The 18,664-nt window shown below is 31.2% G+C and overlaps 2 protein-coding genes across 2 annotated transcripts in view; one reads left to right on the top strand and one right to left on the bottom strand.

The window, feature by feature from the left end:
* LOC114329725 (dual specificity protein kinase CLK2) overlaps positions 1 to 18,154 on the bottom strand; it is a 56,733-nt gene extending 38,579 nt beyond the window's left edge. The window contains exon 1 of the mRNA XM_028278909.2: positions 17,955 to 18,154. The gene's annotated coding sequence lies outside the window, so the exon portion shown is untranslated. The remainder of the gene's footprint in view (positions 1 to 17,954) is intronic.
* On the top strand, positions 924 to 13,459 carry LOC126893130 (uncharacterized). The gene is made up of 3 exons (XM_050663078.1): positions 924 to 1,161; positions 1,264 to 1,942; positions 13,398 to 13,459. The coding sequence occupies exons 1-3, from the start codon at positions 961 to 963 to the stop codon at positions 13,457 to 13,459; spliced, it is 942 nt and encodes a 313-aa protein (XP_050519035.1). The 5' UTR covers positions 924 to 960.
* Positions 18,155 to 18,664: the final 510 nt, after the last annotated feature.

Raw genomic sequence — 18,664 nt, 5'->3', positions numbered from 1 at the left:
AAAAGTTTTAAAAATATTGAATTTAACTAATGGTACCACAATAATAATTTAATTTGAACGTACAGAAAAGTTTGGGGGGTTTAAGGGAACAAAACCCCCATAAAATTTGTATGGGGAGCACAAATTTCACTATAATTTTTCTTTAAGATGCTCCTGCCGTAAGAATGCCCCATATCTATTTTTAATAAAAAATCTCTAATAGTTTTCGATATATTCGAAAAAATGGATTTTCATTTTGTAACTTCAAAGGGCTATAACTTTTTTTATGTGCATATTTGTACTAAGGTAAGTTAGGTTCATTCGAACTATTTTTGGTCTCAGAATATGTGATTTTATTTATGACCTGTATTTTTGTTACACCCTGTATATTTAAATACACAAAGCGTTTTAAAAAATATTGATCAAATAAGAACAAACATTGCAAACTATAACCCAAAATTAATTTTGTTAAGTGAAGCAAGAACCACGCAAGATATACAATATGATAAAGAGATCATGATAGAAAATTATAAATGTATTAGATGTGATTCAAAGAGTAGGTACACTGGTGGTGTATTGTTATATATTCAGAATAATTATTAATTTTCTTATGTTAAGTCATTTATCTTACATGGTAATAGGGAACTTGCACTAAAAAATTTTTTTGCATAAAATTGTTAATTTATGTTTAAAAATGTTATATGCAAAATATTACGTCTTAACAATGAATAGTGTACGTACAACATCTGATCAAAGTTCTGCGCCTAAAATTTCCGTTTCAAACAACTTCAAAAGCGCGAGCTTGGGTCTGACGTCACAGGCCACTCTTATCGTTTTTGTCCGTTCGGTGGGCTATTGATTTGAATGCAGTTTGCCATTGCCAGTTGTGCGTGTCGAATAACTGTGACGTTTGCTCGGTATTTATGTTATTGTATATTTAGTGTAGTTTAGTGTATTTATTGTGTAATATACTTTATCAAAATGGAAAACAAATCTGCGCAATATAAGTACTGTATAGTGCCGGGATGCAAAAGCACAACTGTCAGAACATCCAACAAACATTTTTTTACTCTACCAAAAGAACCAAAACGTCGATTAAAATGGCTAAAGGCATGCAGGCGAGATAAACAGGATATTTCACAAAAAAGCATAGGTCTTTATGTCTGTGAGGATCATTTTGATGTAAGTACAGATTTATCTAATTAGGTACCTATTTTCTACTTAAAAAAATATTAGTTATCGTTTCATGAAAAGTGCCTACTTATACTTGTTTATTTGTTGCAGTTGGAACAAGATATGGATAACTATATAAAATTCAAGATTATGGGTGGTCCCAAAATTATTAAGTCAGGTGTTGTCCCGCACATATTTGATTGTCAACCAGACAGAAAACGAGCTTTTTCTCAGCCTGTGAGGGAAGCAGCCCTTAAAAGGGTTAAACGACAGCTTCTTGAAGATGCCGCTTCTACATCTAAGTCTGTTTTAGAGGACAATGATGATAAGAGACAATGTGATCCTAGTTTCACAAACTTAGTACAATCAGGACCTGAATTAAACCAATCAGCTTTACCTCAAAAACTGAATAATGCATCAACACAGACTCACATCAAAATAAGAAGTAAAGGTATTCAATGCAAATTTCAAAGAAGTGTTACAGTGTTGAAAATACATAATAAGGATGCAGGAACTTCACCTATAAAAGACTTGCAAATATTTGAAGATACAAAAAGTGAATCAGGGAGTTCTGTATTTGAAGAGTATAGTGAATATAGTGGTAGTGACGACTGTTGGTACAATGAAAGTGATTTTTTATCTTGTGATGAAGATACGAAAGAAGAGGAAGCAAAACAATTTAAAAGTTTGTCTTTGAAGTGTACAGTAATGAAGTTACAATACAGACCTAGACTGTATATGGGGCTACCAGAATATGCATTTTACACGTTTCAATTAATGGAAAAATATTGTAAGACTCAAACAATGCATCTATTTTTAACTCTTAAAAAGATAAGAACAGGACAAACATTTATGTCTCTTGGAGATGATTTCGGCATAAGCGAAAGCAATGCATCGAGAATATTTGCAAAATCTGTTCCATTACTTAGTAAATATTTAAGATCTTGTATTTTTAATCCCCAAGTGAGTTCAGTTAAATTAAACTTACCCTTAGCATTTCGAGCTCGTTATAGTAAAGTATTTTGTATTATCGATTGCTTAGAAATTGAAATTGAAAAACCATCAGATTCTGTTAAACAGTCCTTAACATGGTCGGAATACAAAAAGTGCAATACTCTAAAATATTTAATTGCTTGCACTCCTGATGGGATTATTAATTTTATTTCTACTGCTTTCGGTGGAAGAACGTCGGATGCAGTTATTCTTGAACTGAGCGGTTTTTTAAATGTTCTTCCACCGAAAGTGGCGGTAATGGCTGACAGGGGTTTTAAACACATAGAGCATTTGTTAGTTAGCAGAGATTGCCAATTAATTAGACCACCAAGTGTATCTTCAAGTACAAAACTTACAAAAAGTGAAGTATTTGAAACAAAAAGAGTAGCTAGTTTAAGAATTCACATTGAACGAGTTATACGTAGATTAAGAGAATTTGCTTGCTTAGCCCCCCATGCCTGTATTGATAGCAAATTGATATTACATACAGATAATATAACAAAAATTGTTTGTGCACTCATAAATTTACAGTCAGGAGTAATATCGGGAAAGTAATTTTAAATTGATTTTTTTGTATATCTACTCAATGATTTTGTGATCGAAATACAAGGAAAATACGATCGAAATACTAGGAATTTTCAATTAAAGACGATTAAAATGTACTATTGTACTTAATCGCTTTCTTTTGAAAACCCCTCGTGAGTAATAGTACTTATACGTTATAAACACATTAGTAATTTCTAAAGATTTATAAATTTCACTTTAAAGTAAATAAACTGATTGTAGAACTATGCAAGAATACAAATAATAGCTGGTAATTTCCATTTAAATACGATTAAAATGTAATATACCCGTAATACCTAATCGCGTTGTTTCCGACTGCTAGTTAGCCCGGTTGACCGTGGCCTCTGACGTCAGACGAATAGAAGGACGTTCAAGAGCCTCCTAAGATATTTGAATTTTATAGCATTTTCAAAACGTTGTAATTAGCGTACGGGTTAAAAATATTTGTTTTTTTTTCGCATGCAAGCGTTTTAAGATCATGTTACCTTACGTTTTTTAATATTATTTTAATATTTAAAAATTTATGCAAGTTCCCTATTACTGGTGTAGATTTATAAGGATAAATTTAATTTCATCAACTTGGATTGTTGGATATCTTTACCACTCGCCGTCAAGTTCAGATTCGAAATTGTTGGAAGATTTTGAAGAAATATGCGATAGTGTATTGTCTAGGAATAATAAGTGTGTATTAGTAGGTGATTTTAATCTTGATTTTCTTAGTGATAGTTTTTATACTATAAAGTTTAAAAATCTAGTTTCAATATATGGCTTACATCAGCTTGTAACAAAACCAACTCGCATTACCGAAACCAGTAAAACATTAGTCGACTTTGTTTTAACAAACCAAAATAATATTTCAGTAAATGTGCATGATTGTCCAAAAGTAACTGACCATTCTATTATTTCTCTCAATTTATTTAATACAAGAGCTACTGACAGTATCATAAAAAAATATAGAAATATAAATGAAAACAATTTAAACACTATTAAAACTAACTTAATGATGGTTAATTGGAACTTAAATATACAACAATAATATTGACACTATCTTTCATGAAATTATAACTAATTGCGAAAAAGAAATTAATAATACTGCGCCTATTCAACCGTGTAAATATAAATCCAATATACCATGGTTTGATAATGAGGTGTTTAATCAAATTAGAATTCGTGATAAAACATATAAGGAGTTCAAAAATTGCCGGGAAAATGAGAAACAAAATAAGTGGTCATTGTTTAAAATTCATAGAAACCATGTCGTTAAGTTATTAAAAGCTAAAAAAGATAAGTATTATCTGGAGAAAATTGATAGGTTTAAAAATGATCCAAACAAAATGTGGAAAACATTAAAAAATTTAATAAACGTTAAAAACTTTGATATCCCTAGCTGTATATGTTTTGATATAGATGCGGAGCATAATGTATTAAGAGAACGTTTGGAGATTGCAGAAAATTTTAACAAATATTTTGTCAGGAGTATAACAAATAATGTCGAAAATATTGATTCAATAAATTCCTGGACCAATACCAATAATTTATATTTAAATTTGAGTGAATTTAAACCACTGTCAATGTTAGACTTACGTAAAATAGTTTATAGTATGGACAAGTTCTCCATACATGAAATATTAAATTCAAGGATGGTGAGGGAAATTTTTGAATCAATTGGTCACGTTATACTGAATTTTATAAACACTTCTCTAATGACAGGTAGATTTCCTACACTTTTGAAAGTGAGTACAATTGTTCCTATTCAGAAGATTTTGAATACAAATAAAGCTAGTGAATTTAGGTCGATTAACACATTACCCCCAATTGAAAAAATATTAGAGATAGCAGTTTATGACCAACTACTAGAACACGTGGGAAAAAATTCAATTTTAATAAATAATAATCAGTCCGGTTTTCGACAGAAACATTCATGTGAGTCAGCTTTACAATTGACTCTCTGTAAACTTAAAACGATATTGATAAAAACCGATACGTAGTAGGTGCTTTTCTTGATTTTAAAAAAGCCTTTGAAACCATTGATCGCCAAATACTCCTAACAAAACTACAAAATTATGGGTTTGTAGGTAAAAGTACACAAATGGCTAAGTGATTATCTTAGTGATAGGAAGCAGATAGTACGTTTTGATGGGGCATTATCCTCTGAACATTATATCAATGTTGGGGTACCACAAGGCAGCGTATTGGGGCCTCTCTTATTTATATTGTATCTAAATGACATAGACCTATACGTAGAAAGTGAATTGATTAATATTTTTGCGGATGATACTTTTGTAGCTTGTAGTGACACTAACCTTGAAGTAACGATTCAAAAAATGAATAATACATTAAAAAAAATGGCTTAATACTTTTCATCAAATAAATTAAAATTAAATATTTCCAAAACTAAAGCAATGATCTTTACAACAAAACACAAATATAGCCAATTAAATACCGATAACATTCTGCTACAAGTAAAAAATGAAAAGATTGGTATTGTAAGATGTGTTAAATATTTGGGGTTTCAAATTGATAGTTGTTTGAATTTTGATCATCATTTTGATTATATTGTCCGGAAAATAACGAAAAAACTATATTTTTTTAGCCGAATATCACAAAATATATCGACTCACTATATATCTAAAATTACAGTTTTTAATTCAATTATTCAGCCACATTTTGAGTACTGCGCAACTACAAAACTCAATCAACTACAAAAACTACAAAATCGTGGCATGAGAATTATATTGAAAACAAATCGACTTACACCTGTATCATATTATATGCTACAGGTTTTAAGTTGGTTCACAATTGAAGAGAAACTGTATTATTATACAATGATTTTGGTTTATAAAATACTTAATAATGTAGCTCCAGATTACTTTAAGCAGTTTATAGTGTACAGTGTACAATAAAAATGTGCATGATTATTCTACAAGAAATATGGGGAATATTTACATAGCAAAAACAAATTATAGAATGACGATGAACTCATTAGTATTCAGGGGTTTTAACGAGTTTAACGCTCTACCGGGTGAATCAAAAAATACGATGTCACTAAAATCTTTTAAAACAACTTAAGCTGTATATTAGAAACAAGTGATGTAATACTTTATTACGTTAATTTTATGGGTGGGTATTGTATGGTATTATATGTTGTAAAATTTATTTAAAGTTTGTTTCAATTTCATTTGATGTTGCTTAGTTATATTAGATTTTGTAAATTATTTGTAATATCTATTCTCTACATTGATTGTATATTAGAGTAACCTATTTAAATGAATAAATATCTATCTATCCAAATCACTGTAAAATCGCTTAAAATAACATTTTGAGAAAAAAAGAAGAAGATTTTTGACCTTAAATATCTTATTTTTACGTCCCGCAGATGCTATATAGCAATTTTCAGGCCAATCGGAGATCCAAAAATTTTTTTGATTCAAAATTGAGTGATTTGAAATGAAATCACCCGTAAACAAAAATACTTTTTATATACAAAAATATTGCATATACACTTCTCCAAGAAATTAACGATTTCTGATACTTAATATTCTTGACTGTACAGTTCTTAAAAACTGCACAGAATCTATCTGTTTATATTTAATTTTCACACTGATACTCAAAAACTAAAACATATATATACTTCAGGAAAATCCTACATTCTGGAATTAAATATAGCCACCTAGTATTTACTTTTATATAAGTATGGATGTAATTTTCGATAATTTTTGCTTTTTGTTTTGTTGAATACCATATTTGGTTAATAACTTGATGAAAAAAAAAAATAAATAAAATTATATGTTTTTAACCAAAACTACCAGTGACAATGGCAATTGATAAATAATAGCATGTCATTCATTAAATGATTAAAACATAGTGGTTACATTAAAACATTTCAGCCATATGGAATAAAAATCAATGGGGAATTACTTAATGTAATGAGATATGTAGATAATACAGTAATTATACACATAAATAAAATAAAGCACAGAGCAGCAATGACTAAAACTACTTTTATGGAAATGAAGACATTTCTTTGCAATAGTCATCTCAGTTTAGAACTAAGACAAAGAAGTATCAAGCATGAACAGAATTGAAGCATTGGAAATGTGGATTCATAGACGGATGCTGAAATATAGTGAGAGGAAATCAGTATTACAACTGATTCTCAAATGCAAAATAGAGGGTTGTAGAAGAAAACAAGTTTCTTTGTTAACCCGCGAGTAGTCGCGCCGTTAGATAGAATCTCACATTTTATCCTTTTTCGTGATAACTTGATGAAAAATTTTGCACTTTTGAAAAAATTTCGTAAGTGCCTCGAGGAAAGGTGTAGTAATGCGTAGGATTTTTTTTTTGAAGTTATACTTCTTTACGATCGAGAGTGAAATTTTATAATTCCCTGGCGCATGCGCAGACAGACAGTATGTAGTTCGTTGCTAATCTTTCAAATTATGTACAGTCCGTCTAATTTACTTACCATTGCACGTCATTATCTATGCCAGAGATCTAAGTTGACATATAGTTGCCAAAGTATAAAAAAATCCTGAATCCATTTTATAGATCACATAATTATTGTAAACGTGGATTATACAACCAAACAAATTAATATTCAATGTAAATAAGAAATAGAGAACAATAATTAAGTTATAATCTTTTAAGATTTGCAGTGCAAGCGTTTTTGCACTGCATTGTTAATAATTAAAAAACGGCTCCGAACTCTTGGCATGAAGCCGGTAGGTTTCTTTGTATATGTCTACAATAACAACTAAAAAAGTTGTCAGATACCTCGATTATTCCAAGTCATGATAAAATTAGGTGAAATTTATATTTTTATTGTAGAGGATCTTTTTATAGTAAAGTAAATAATAAAAACAGTAAATATAATAAAACAGATACTTATAGTAAAGAATATAAACAAATATGAAGTGCCATCTCCGCAACTGTCAAATAAATATTACCAATTTATGGCAAAATATCACCTTCGGTTGATTACAGTTACAATGTGTTCCGAACAAAAATGTGCTTCATAAAAACGCGAATCCATTTATACAAATTAAATGAAACATATTATTGTGTATTTCTTTAGGTTAACATTAATAGAAATCTTCAAATATTATTTCTACGTGTATATAATAAAATATGTCTCGTGGCTGTAATTCCAGTGTACTCGGCAAAATGATTCTAAAAAAGAACACACCTACCGCCAAATATTTCGTGTTCGTATCATGCGACGTCACAGGCTATGACGCGGATGACGTGCAACGGTTAGTAAATTAGACGAAGTATATGTATCAGCGCAAATAAGTCATTAAAAGAATATATTAGTGTTTTTAGTAAATGTATTATTTATTATAATTTTTGTGTCTTTGGATTTGTCTTCCTCGGGCGTAAGATAATAAAATATCTATTATAACATTTGTATACTTCACTTGATCTATTTGTCACCGTGATTTGTAATTATATCCGAGACGTCAATAACACGGGGCTTGATAGCTTGGTTGGTAGAGTACTGGACCAGTTTTTTTTAAATTGTTGGTATTGTTTTAATAACATTTTTTTTAAAGTGGTAGGTATGAAAGTTAGTTTAATATTTAAATAAAATACAAATAAACTGTTAAGTATATTTATTTCGTTGAAATTATATAATAGAAGTATAACTTCTTACGTGCGTACAAAGTACACACACATTTTTTTTTTGTGGAATTTGTGACTTTGGGGAGAGCCAATTAGCTTTAACAATTGTTAGAAATAATATTTTTAACATAACAAGTAAATAAAAATACTATACGATAAAAATTTGTTGTAAATTCGTATTGTGAGATAGAATCTAACACGCGACTATTCACGTTACAGAAGTGAGTGCGACTACTCCCGGGTTAAAAACATTAGTGAATGGGCTCAGATGTATATGTCAATACTTGTAAATGCACATGGCACACAATGAAGAAAAAAAATGTTAATACAGTAGAGCGTCGATTATCCGAACTAATTGGGGGACATGGGTGTTTGGAAAACCGATTTGTTCGGATAATCGAACTATAATGATATAGTCATGCATATTTATCCACAAGTGAATAAAAGCCATATTTATTTATTATTTATTGACGGACCGAAGTCCATTAGTACATGATACAATTAAAATGTCACACAAATTATAAAAAAATTCAAAATAAGAACTAGTGCTAGTAGGTACAAAATTGGTAAATACATAATAAACAACAACAAAAAAATAAAATTACTTGCTCTCATTTAACAATTGAGAGCTAGTCCTATAATATTAAGTAAAAAATCTAAATATCTAAAACTTTTTGCGATTGACAAATCAGTCTTGAAATTAGAACATTAAGTTAAATATAAATGTAATTGTGTGGAAAACGCAGTAAAGTCGTTCACAAACAAATCAATATGCGGAGATAATGTATTTGCTAATTTAATAGTTTTACAGAGATAGGAACTTGAACCATAGTTTGTACGGCTAATGACCTCGTGGAAGGTGATCACAGAACGGGTGGTTCTTGAAGGTACATGTAGACCAATTTTATTTAAGAGTGAGATACAGAATTTATAACCATGAATTAAGTTATATAAGAAGTAAAGATCTTTATGTTGACGACGACTCTGTACTGAGTCAAGTCGAATAGTTTGCAGTAAAGACTCATAACTTTGACCAGTGAGATGCATCTTATAAGCATAATAACGTAAGAATTTACGCTGAACTTGTTCGATTTTATTGATGTGACAATTATATTAGGTGGCCAAACACATGATGCATAATCTAAATGTGGTCTAACCAAAGAACAATAAACGAGTTTTAAAGAACGACCAGTCGTAAAGTCATAGCTACATCTTTTAACAAAGCCAAGCATCTTTAATGACTTAGAAACCATGCTATTAATGTGTAGGTTGAAATTCAAGTTAGTGTCAAGAATAACACCCAGATCTGTAACTGAGTCAACTAATTGTAACCTAGTGTCCCGTATATAGTAAGAATTATTCTCAAAGTTTCTTAGTCGAGTAAAAGTTATAGCATGGCATTTGTTTGCATTTAAGTCCATACCATTAAGTGAGCACCATTCCACAAGACCATTAAGATCTGATTGCAAATTGTAGCGATCTAAATCAGAGGTAATTATGTGAAATAATTTAAGGTCATCAGCAAATAGAAGAAATTGAGCAAAATTGAAACTTTTATTTATGTCATTTATAAATAAATTAAAAAGGATAGGTCCTAAGTGGGAGCCTTGAGGTACCCCCGATTTAACTATAATTTCATTAGAGAAATAATTCTTAATACGAACTATCTGCCTTCTATCTAATAGATAATTTCGAATCCAACTAAGCAGAGGATCAGAGAAACCTAACTGTTCGATCTTATGTAACAATAACGTATGGTTGACCCTATCGAATGCTTTGGAAAAATCTGTATAAATCGCATCTACCTGTTGTTTGCTTTCCAATGCTTCATTTAAGAAGGAGGTATAATTTAACAAGTTCATTTCAGTTGATCTCCCCATAACAAAACCATACTGTTGTTCAATGATTACATTTTGTATAGTAGGCTTAATTTTGTCACATATTAAACTCTCGAACAGTTTAGGTATAGTATTAAGGATACTAATAGGTCTGTAGCTTTCAACCCCGCTTCTATCGCCATTCTTGAATATCGGTGATATAAAACTAACTTTCCAAACGGGAGGGAATTCACTCGTTTGTAATGATTTTTGAAAAATAAAGAATAAGGGACGAGCAAGATTAAAACTACAGTATTTCAGTAACTTGGGTGGGATTCCATCAGGCCCTGGACCCTTATGTATGTTTAGCTGGGATAATTTGGTATATACCTCTGAAATAGATAAGTCACAACCAGTAATGTTGAAACTAGTGTTAGCCCTTGCACTATTTGGAATAGGACATTCGTCCTCACTATACACTGCAGCAAAGTACTGAGCAAACATCTTGGCTATGGTAGGACCATCGGAACTGGTTTGGCCATTATGGTTTAAAGTGTTCGGAATGCTATTATTGTTCCTTTTAGAATTTACGAACCTCCAGAAGCTTTTAATGTTACTGGGAAGTGTATGTTTAACGTTTGCTACAAATTGATTGTATGCTTGACCTGATAAGGACTTACATATCGACCTTATATAAAAATACAAAAAAATACATCGAAATACATCGAATATAAAAAATACAAAAATCATTATAATTCCGAGTTGAAAAACGCGAAAATGATGGCTTGTGAGAAATTAATATTAACATCAAATAATAGATCCAAGACGTGTTGGAAGATAATTAACTATGAGCGTAACAAAACAAATAGTTCACATAATATAACAACCAATTTATCTTGTGACACTTTCAATAACTTTTTTGTTGAAATTGCTGAGAAGATTATAAAAACCCTTCCTAATACATCAGACGACATAATCTTGAACTATCAAAACTTCCAGCTCCATCGAGTTCATTCTTTCTATCTCCAACTACTCAACAAGAAGTATCGGAGGTTATAAATTCACTAAAAAATTCAAATTGTTTGGATACAAATGAGCTAAACGCTTCTTTTATAAAAAATACTTGTGAAATAATTACTGATCCTTTAACACATCTCATTAATAACATTTTTTCAATCGGGATATTTCCAACTGGATTTAAATACTCCAAAATTGTTCCTGTATTTAAGAAGGGCGATCGTGATCTTGTAGACAATTACAGACCAATTTCTATCGTTTCCATATTCAGTAAAATAATAGAAAAAATTCTGAAGCAACGCATAATATCGTACTTTGAAACCAATAACTTTCTTACCAGTTCACAATATGGGTTTAGAAAGGATCGTTCCACAACTCATGCACTCTTAGATGTGATGAGTGGCATAGTGGATGGCCTGGAGAGGCATAACCAAACTGCTGTAACGTTGTGTGATCTTTCAAAGGCCTGCGACTGTGTTTCTCATGAAATTTTACTAAAAAACTGCACTTTTACGGCATCAGAGGTACTCCTCTGAGAACTAATTAAATCTTCTAAGTGATAGATACCAAGCAGTCAGATACGGAAATTGTCTCTCTGAATTTAAGCATGTTAAGCATGGAGTTTCACAAGGTTCTGTTTTGGGCCCTCTATTATTTATTATATATGTTAATGACTTGCCCAATTTTATGGCTCCATGTAAAACAGTACTATTTCTATTTGCAGATATTTTTTACTTTTACAAACTTACTACTTTTATTTTTTCTGACAGAAATCATTCTCTTTTAGAAACCAATTCTAGGAACACAAATTCAAATGCTCAATCATGGTTCGCAGCAAATAAACTTAGACTAAATGACACCAAAACTCAAAATTTATTCATTTCAACTAATCCATTCGATGCTCATGTGGAAAAAAATACTGTAAAATTGCTGGGCATGACAATTGACAACACACTGACTTGGTATAACCATATTGACCATCTCAAAGGCAAACTTTCCAGTACTTTATTTTTACTTAGACTACTAAAACTTGTTTCAAGTGTTGATACCTTAAGAACAATTTATTTTTCTCTCTTCCATTCGTTATTTTGTGGGGAAACTCTTGCAATGCACTAACAATATTTAAATTGCAAAAAAAAGCAATTAGAATAATTGCAAAAGTTGGTTACTTGGAATCTTGCAAACCATTATTTATTAAATATAAAATAATGCCCTTGCCAACACTATGGCTATACAATGTTCTCGTGGAAACACACAAAACTGCAGATCCTTTAGTTAAACAGTCTGACTTGCATAATTACAGCACAAGAGGTGCAAATAATATCAGAACAGTCAAATATCGTTTTAGTAAATCACAAAAAAACTCAATTGATTTTAACATATATAATGTCCTACCTATAGATTTTAAAAACCTTACAATCAATAAATTTAAAGTCATTCTGAAAAAATATCTACTGAGATTTGCTTTTTACTTTGTTAGTGAATATTTCGATCATTTTAAAGCAGTATCATGGACATGAATATTACTCACTATGTTTTCCGATGTCATATTTTGTAAATGTGCGTGAATGTATTTATATTTCTATATGTTATATTGTATATATGTAAACATTATCTCATGTATTTTATATATATATATCAAATTGACTTGCTACAATTCAAAAAATTTTTTTTTTGTAAACGTAGTCAATAAATTTTTGAATCTTTGAATCCTTAATCTAGAAAATTCATTATAGTCTTGAGGTAACCTGGTCACTTTAAATTTCTTATGAGCTTTCTTTTTAGCAATGATGCAGTTTCTTAACTCTCGGGTATACCATTTAGGAAAATTGCCGTTAAAAAACTTTTTCATTGGTACATAAACATCGATAGCGCCATATAAGACATCATAAAGTATATTGACCATACATCATCTAAACTTTTGTCTCTGAAAATTTCATCCCAGTATATTGTGTCTAAGTAATCAGAAATACCTTGAAAATTTGCTGATTTAAAGTCGTAGAAAAAGCCTTCAGCTTTCATTTCATCAGTTAAAACATCTCCGCGGTTTAAATTAAAGCATAAAGGAGGGTGGAAACTATCAGGGTCAAGTAATCCCTCATCAGCTTCTGCGACAATGCAATTTTCATCATGAACCAAAACTAGATCAAGTAATGAGTTTACATTATTATAGATGTTATTGCGTTGGAAAAGATTTTGATAGGAACATTATATGATTCATTATATTTTTAGCATCTTCTTCGATTAAAGAAATGCCTGGAGCAGGAATTGCCGTAGAACAAAAATTATCATGAGACCAAGGGCAGTGTAGGTTGAAATCCCCTGCAATACAGAAATGAGAGGTGGAAAATGTATTTGAAAGATTATCGATACTGTTATTGAAAGAGATATATTTTTCTAAAGCAGATTTAGGAGGAAAATAAAGCGCACCCACAATAAGCGGACAATTAGTACTGCCTACAGCCACATATAATTGTTCTATACCTGGAAAAGATTCCAGCAGTCTACTAGGGATAGTTGAGCGTACTGCAATTAGAACTCCCCCCCCCCCTCTGCTCGCAGTACTAGTGAGGTGAGAACGGTCCTTCCTATATATTACATAATCAGCAAGATCAAGTTCTGAGTCAAATATTTGGTCATTTAACCAAGTTTCAGTAAATATAATTATATCATAACAAACTCCCTGCAAATTGTTTCTAATAACACGAAGTTTAGTGCGCAGTCCATGACAATTTTGATAAAAGATAGAAAAAGGAGACTTATGAAGATGGTTAAAACTTAGTTTTTTGTAACAATTTGAGGTACACCACGAATATACTTATTTATTAAATTTTGTTCGCCCTTGGAAGTCCGGTCTTGTAGTTGCGTCTTCATATTTTTCTCATAAGCCTGCTGTTTTGGAGTTAGATCAGGAGTTATGAATACATGCGAACCTTTTAATGCTGAACGGCCTTTTAATATAGTTTGGACATCATAATTACTGGGTAAGACAACTTTAAGGCTTCTGTTACCAGATTTATTCTTCTTTCCTACTCTAACAGCCTTTTGAATAGGTATGGGCTCATTGGTAATTTTCATAAAAACTGACTTCACTGCTTCTATATCGTTGTTGGATTCAGGCATATTAAAGATCATCAAATTATTTATATAATACATACCTACATATTTATTTATATCTTGATAATGACAAATAGCAATTAAACAAAAAAGTGCAGTCTTTTCAACAACATATTTTTGGATACAAAATTGAAGGAAATTGAAGATATTTTAAGCGTTAATTACTAACGCTTGCTTGGTACTCTAGTGTGGGGTGCGGGAGTCGAGAGTTCGGATAACCGGTCGTTCGGTTGGTCGACGTTCGGATAATCGACGCTTTACTGTATTACTGTGTGACTTTTTATTTTATTTAATAATTCTAAAATTTGCTGAATTTCAGATTCCAACAAACTCTCTGAAATAGATTACATAATTGAACAAAAATACTAAGAGTGTCGTTCTGTTGTCATAGAAAATATTTGTAATATGTCTTCTATTCTTCTACCTAGATCTTTGTCATTTTCATGATCCTTGTTTTTTTTAAGATCTGACACAGTACTGATTCTTTTATCCATGTCTAACAGTTCACTAATTTCTACATCAAAGTTATAAGAGTAGGTGTATCATCTGTGTATTTCAAGTGTTTATCTTTCAATGGTCTCCTGCATCATTGCAGTTCTAAAACTGGCATAACTGTTATTGTACATATTTTGTATCAGTAATATCAGGTACATAGGAGACTGTGGAACCACAAATGAAAAAGGGGAAGGTCACAATAAATGCGATAGTCAGATGACCTGAAGAAACACAACAGGTCAAAATCGATGCAAAATGCCCAAGATAGAGAGGCATGGAAGAAGGAAGAGGAGGTCTATGTCCAAAGATGGATATTTAGGGCTGATTAGATAGATAGAATATCAGGTGGTCTATATTCAGGACTCACATTTATGAGTAAAAATCACAAACTTACTAACAGTTTAACAATAACCAAAAGATTTATACAGAAATGCAGTTTTTAAAATATATGTTGTATCCTTCGAAAGTTAGAAGAAAAAGTACCTACCAGAATGGGTCTTAAGGTTGGGTGACCAAATCATAAACTTGAAAAAAACGGGACACATCTAAAGACAGTTTGGGGACAATACTCTTCAGAGGCCTCCATGGAGACGTAATAATTGAACAATGCTCTCTTTAGCGAATTTGAGACACCTTAAACATAATTTAAAATAGGGAGTATAATAAATAAAACAATGATTTTGCAGCTTCAAGAATTAGACAAACCCTGTCACCTGTTTGGTCACCCTGTCACCTGTTTGGTCACCCTATCTTAGGGTAAGCAGTAATATACAATTTACTTTTAGATACAAAAGTGCCCCTAACAACAATCTTTCTACTTTACTGGTGCTAAAACCTACATCTTCAGCAAGAGATTTTAACTGTGCATTATTATCATGCAAATAAAGAAAAGGCTGGACAACTGCAATGTATACAGGAATGTCATCAATAAATTGATAACAATAAATTGATAAAATTTCCATGTTTAGGGTGTTCTTAATAATACTTAAAGAATGCTATTGTAAAAAAACCAGTCATGCTGTGACTAACACGTGTGTTAGTCATGTGTTAGTCAACAAATGATTAATAAGAAACTTATTGAGGAATATTACAAATTTAAATACTTCTGGATAATAGGAAGAATATTAAGAGAAATGTACTGTTTATATACAGTCGGAAAAATGAAAGAATACCCATGAACGATCACATCAATCACTTATTTTGTATTTGCTATCTTTTTCTATAACAAATGCTTGTTATTTGTAAAATCAATTGAAAAACTAGACCCAATCAAGTCATATGATGAACAGGTACATGTTTTGGAACAAAATTAACCAAAATAGCAGTTGATATATTAAATATGCCTTCATCCAGTGCAGTAACTAAAAGAATTTTCAGTACTTACGGTACGGAAACTTTTATTACTCACAATTTAAAATTTTTAGATGCAGACCGGTCCTGGTAGGCAAAATGTGAGGTTGATTAACGTCTATTCTGTGAATAATCCAATTTCCATTGGAATTACGAATAGATAAATCACCAAGTTAACACAGTGTGTAAATAAAAGTACAAGTGCACTAGTGAGTGAAAATAAATCGTCCAAAGCATCGAAAAATTCAGACCTCTCCATTATTTACTGTAAACAGGTATTTTAGATGTCAATAATTATGCGAACAATATAAATAAAATTAAACCACTGATAAGAAATTCAAGTTTTGATGCGTCGAACAGGCTTGATTTCTTTTCGCAGTGCAGAGTCGGACTTAATAAAATAAATCTAAAATATTGCGAGAATTAAAAATCAATAATTTTAATTTTTACGGTGATTATGAACTGGCTTAAAGTTAATTTAAATACAATAATAGGCTATACAGATTTTTCTAACTGTAACATTTAGCAGGGCACTCTTAGAAAATGGAAAGAAAGGATAATAGCACAGGAAGTGAAACCGATGACGAAACGAAACGCAAAAGAGAAAATTTGGATGATTGTTTTAATAGAAGTAAAATTACAAAACAGTCACCAAGCAAAGAAGGCAACGAAAAAAAGGAATACATGGAAAATGTTATGATTACGATGATGAGAGAGCTAATGAATAAAAATGATAAAGCCAGAGTTCAAAGGCTTCTATACTCAATCCGTTTAAAAGATGGAATCCAAGGTCACGTGATTACTCAATGTAAGCATCAACTGGTCATTCGAAGCCAAACGTTATAAGATCTGTTTACAGCGTCATTATTTGTATTTTGCACTTCCACTGGTGAATTTTGTTAGGCAGTGCTTAAAATTCATTTTTGTTGAGCAGTGGAAACATGGAAAAAGTGGTAACATCAGGAGAGGAACGTTTAAGAGTGCGTGCCATTCACATGATCATTCCATCTTTTCAGCGGCTAGACTATAACTTATTCATCAGAGTGATGTTGAGTGTCCAGGCCTCCTTCCAAACAAAAGTATTGACCATACATAGCAATGCAGAAAACAACATCTAAGGCTGATATTCATGCTAATGTTACAAAATAAGCTTAGTATTAAAAATTAAGCAGGTTAGTAGGTATCAACAATTTGATGCTGTAATTTTAATTTTTTCTTCGAACATCTATTAATTTGCAGAATTATTTTAATAAACCTCTAGTGCCCAATAACCAGTAGACAAAATTATAACAAAAGTAGATTAGTTTATAACAAAATAGAATATTTTGATTTTTTAAGAAGGAAAAATATAAAGTCATCTGAATATAATTAGACATAGGATACTTCCAGTTCTTACTTAAGATTGGTTCCATAACTTTTATTGCCTTTAATTATTTAAACACTTACATGATATGGATGAGGTTTTATTTTTAAAAAAGATTCAGTTTAATTGGGATAATTACTATAAATGTTTTAAAAACTGGATTTGTAAGGAAGTACTGTTTGGAATACATAACTTCACGTGAATTATATACCAATACATATACCTACCATTTCCCACAATTTAAAACTTTCCTTTATGATGCATGTAATCAATATCTTAAAATTAATTCTAAAATTTTGAAGGCCAACATATTGCAGACATAGTGTAACAAAAAAAGCCAATTAGGTACAATAAGACTACCTACCTATAACATGAAGTTAAACTTTTGATGATAGCCAGTGTTCTATAGCTTAATTTGAATAGCATTATATTCTATTATGGTGTAGTAACAAAAGATAGCTTACCTTGGAAATGAAGTTTCTAGCAACTGTAGAAATTCCCCAATATTAGCAATAATAGTAACACTAGCTTCTTGAAGAATGTTTTATTAAAATACTGTACTAATTACTTGTTCATGCTCAGAAAAATAATGATTTTATAAACCACAACTTCTATCTCTCGCCTTGGCTAACAGGAAGAAAGTATGTTCCGTTCCGATTTACAATCGTCAAATTGGTCAAATGTCAAATTACGCCATTGTTGTACTGTCAAATGTCAGGTAACTGAAGATGACAGATGGTGCCTTGTCACTTGTCAGTTTTAAAAAAATTTTGATGATTTTCGCTGTGTCTAGGTAGACGCTAACGTGTAAAAAAACGCAAATAAAAAAGTTAGGAACACGCGAGTAAAAGGCTGATTTATAACGCTGTGTCTAGGTACACGCTAACGTGTACGCAAATAAAAAAGTTAGGTACACGCGAGCTAAATGACATCACAACGTCAGTGACGTCACTATTTAGCGTGCACCGTTACTGATTTTTGCATACACGCTAACTTGAGCCGCGTGTATGCTGTAGTTCAGTGGTTCTCCTATTGGCTCCGTGCGTCTCCCCTCTACTTACAGTCACGTGACACGCTGTCAGATTTTGTCAGGACGTTTTAACATTGAGTCTTATGGGATTATTTTGTTAAACTTGAATATTTTATTTTGTAGTGATAATAACCGAATACAATT

The sequence above is a fragment of the Diabrotica virgifera genome, chromosome 10 (assembly GCF_917563875.1).
Source record: "Diabrotica virgifera virgifera chromosome 10, PGI_DIABVI_V3a".
NCBI classification, from domain to species: Eukaryota; Metazoa; Arthropoda; class Insecta; order Coleoptera; family Chrysomelidae; genus Diabrotica; species Diabrotica virgifera.
The sequence above is the reverse complement of the archived record's forward strand: the minus strand, read 5'-3'. Positions and strand labels throughout refer to the sequence as shown.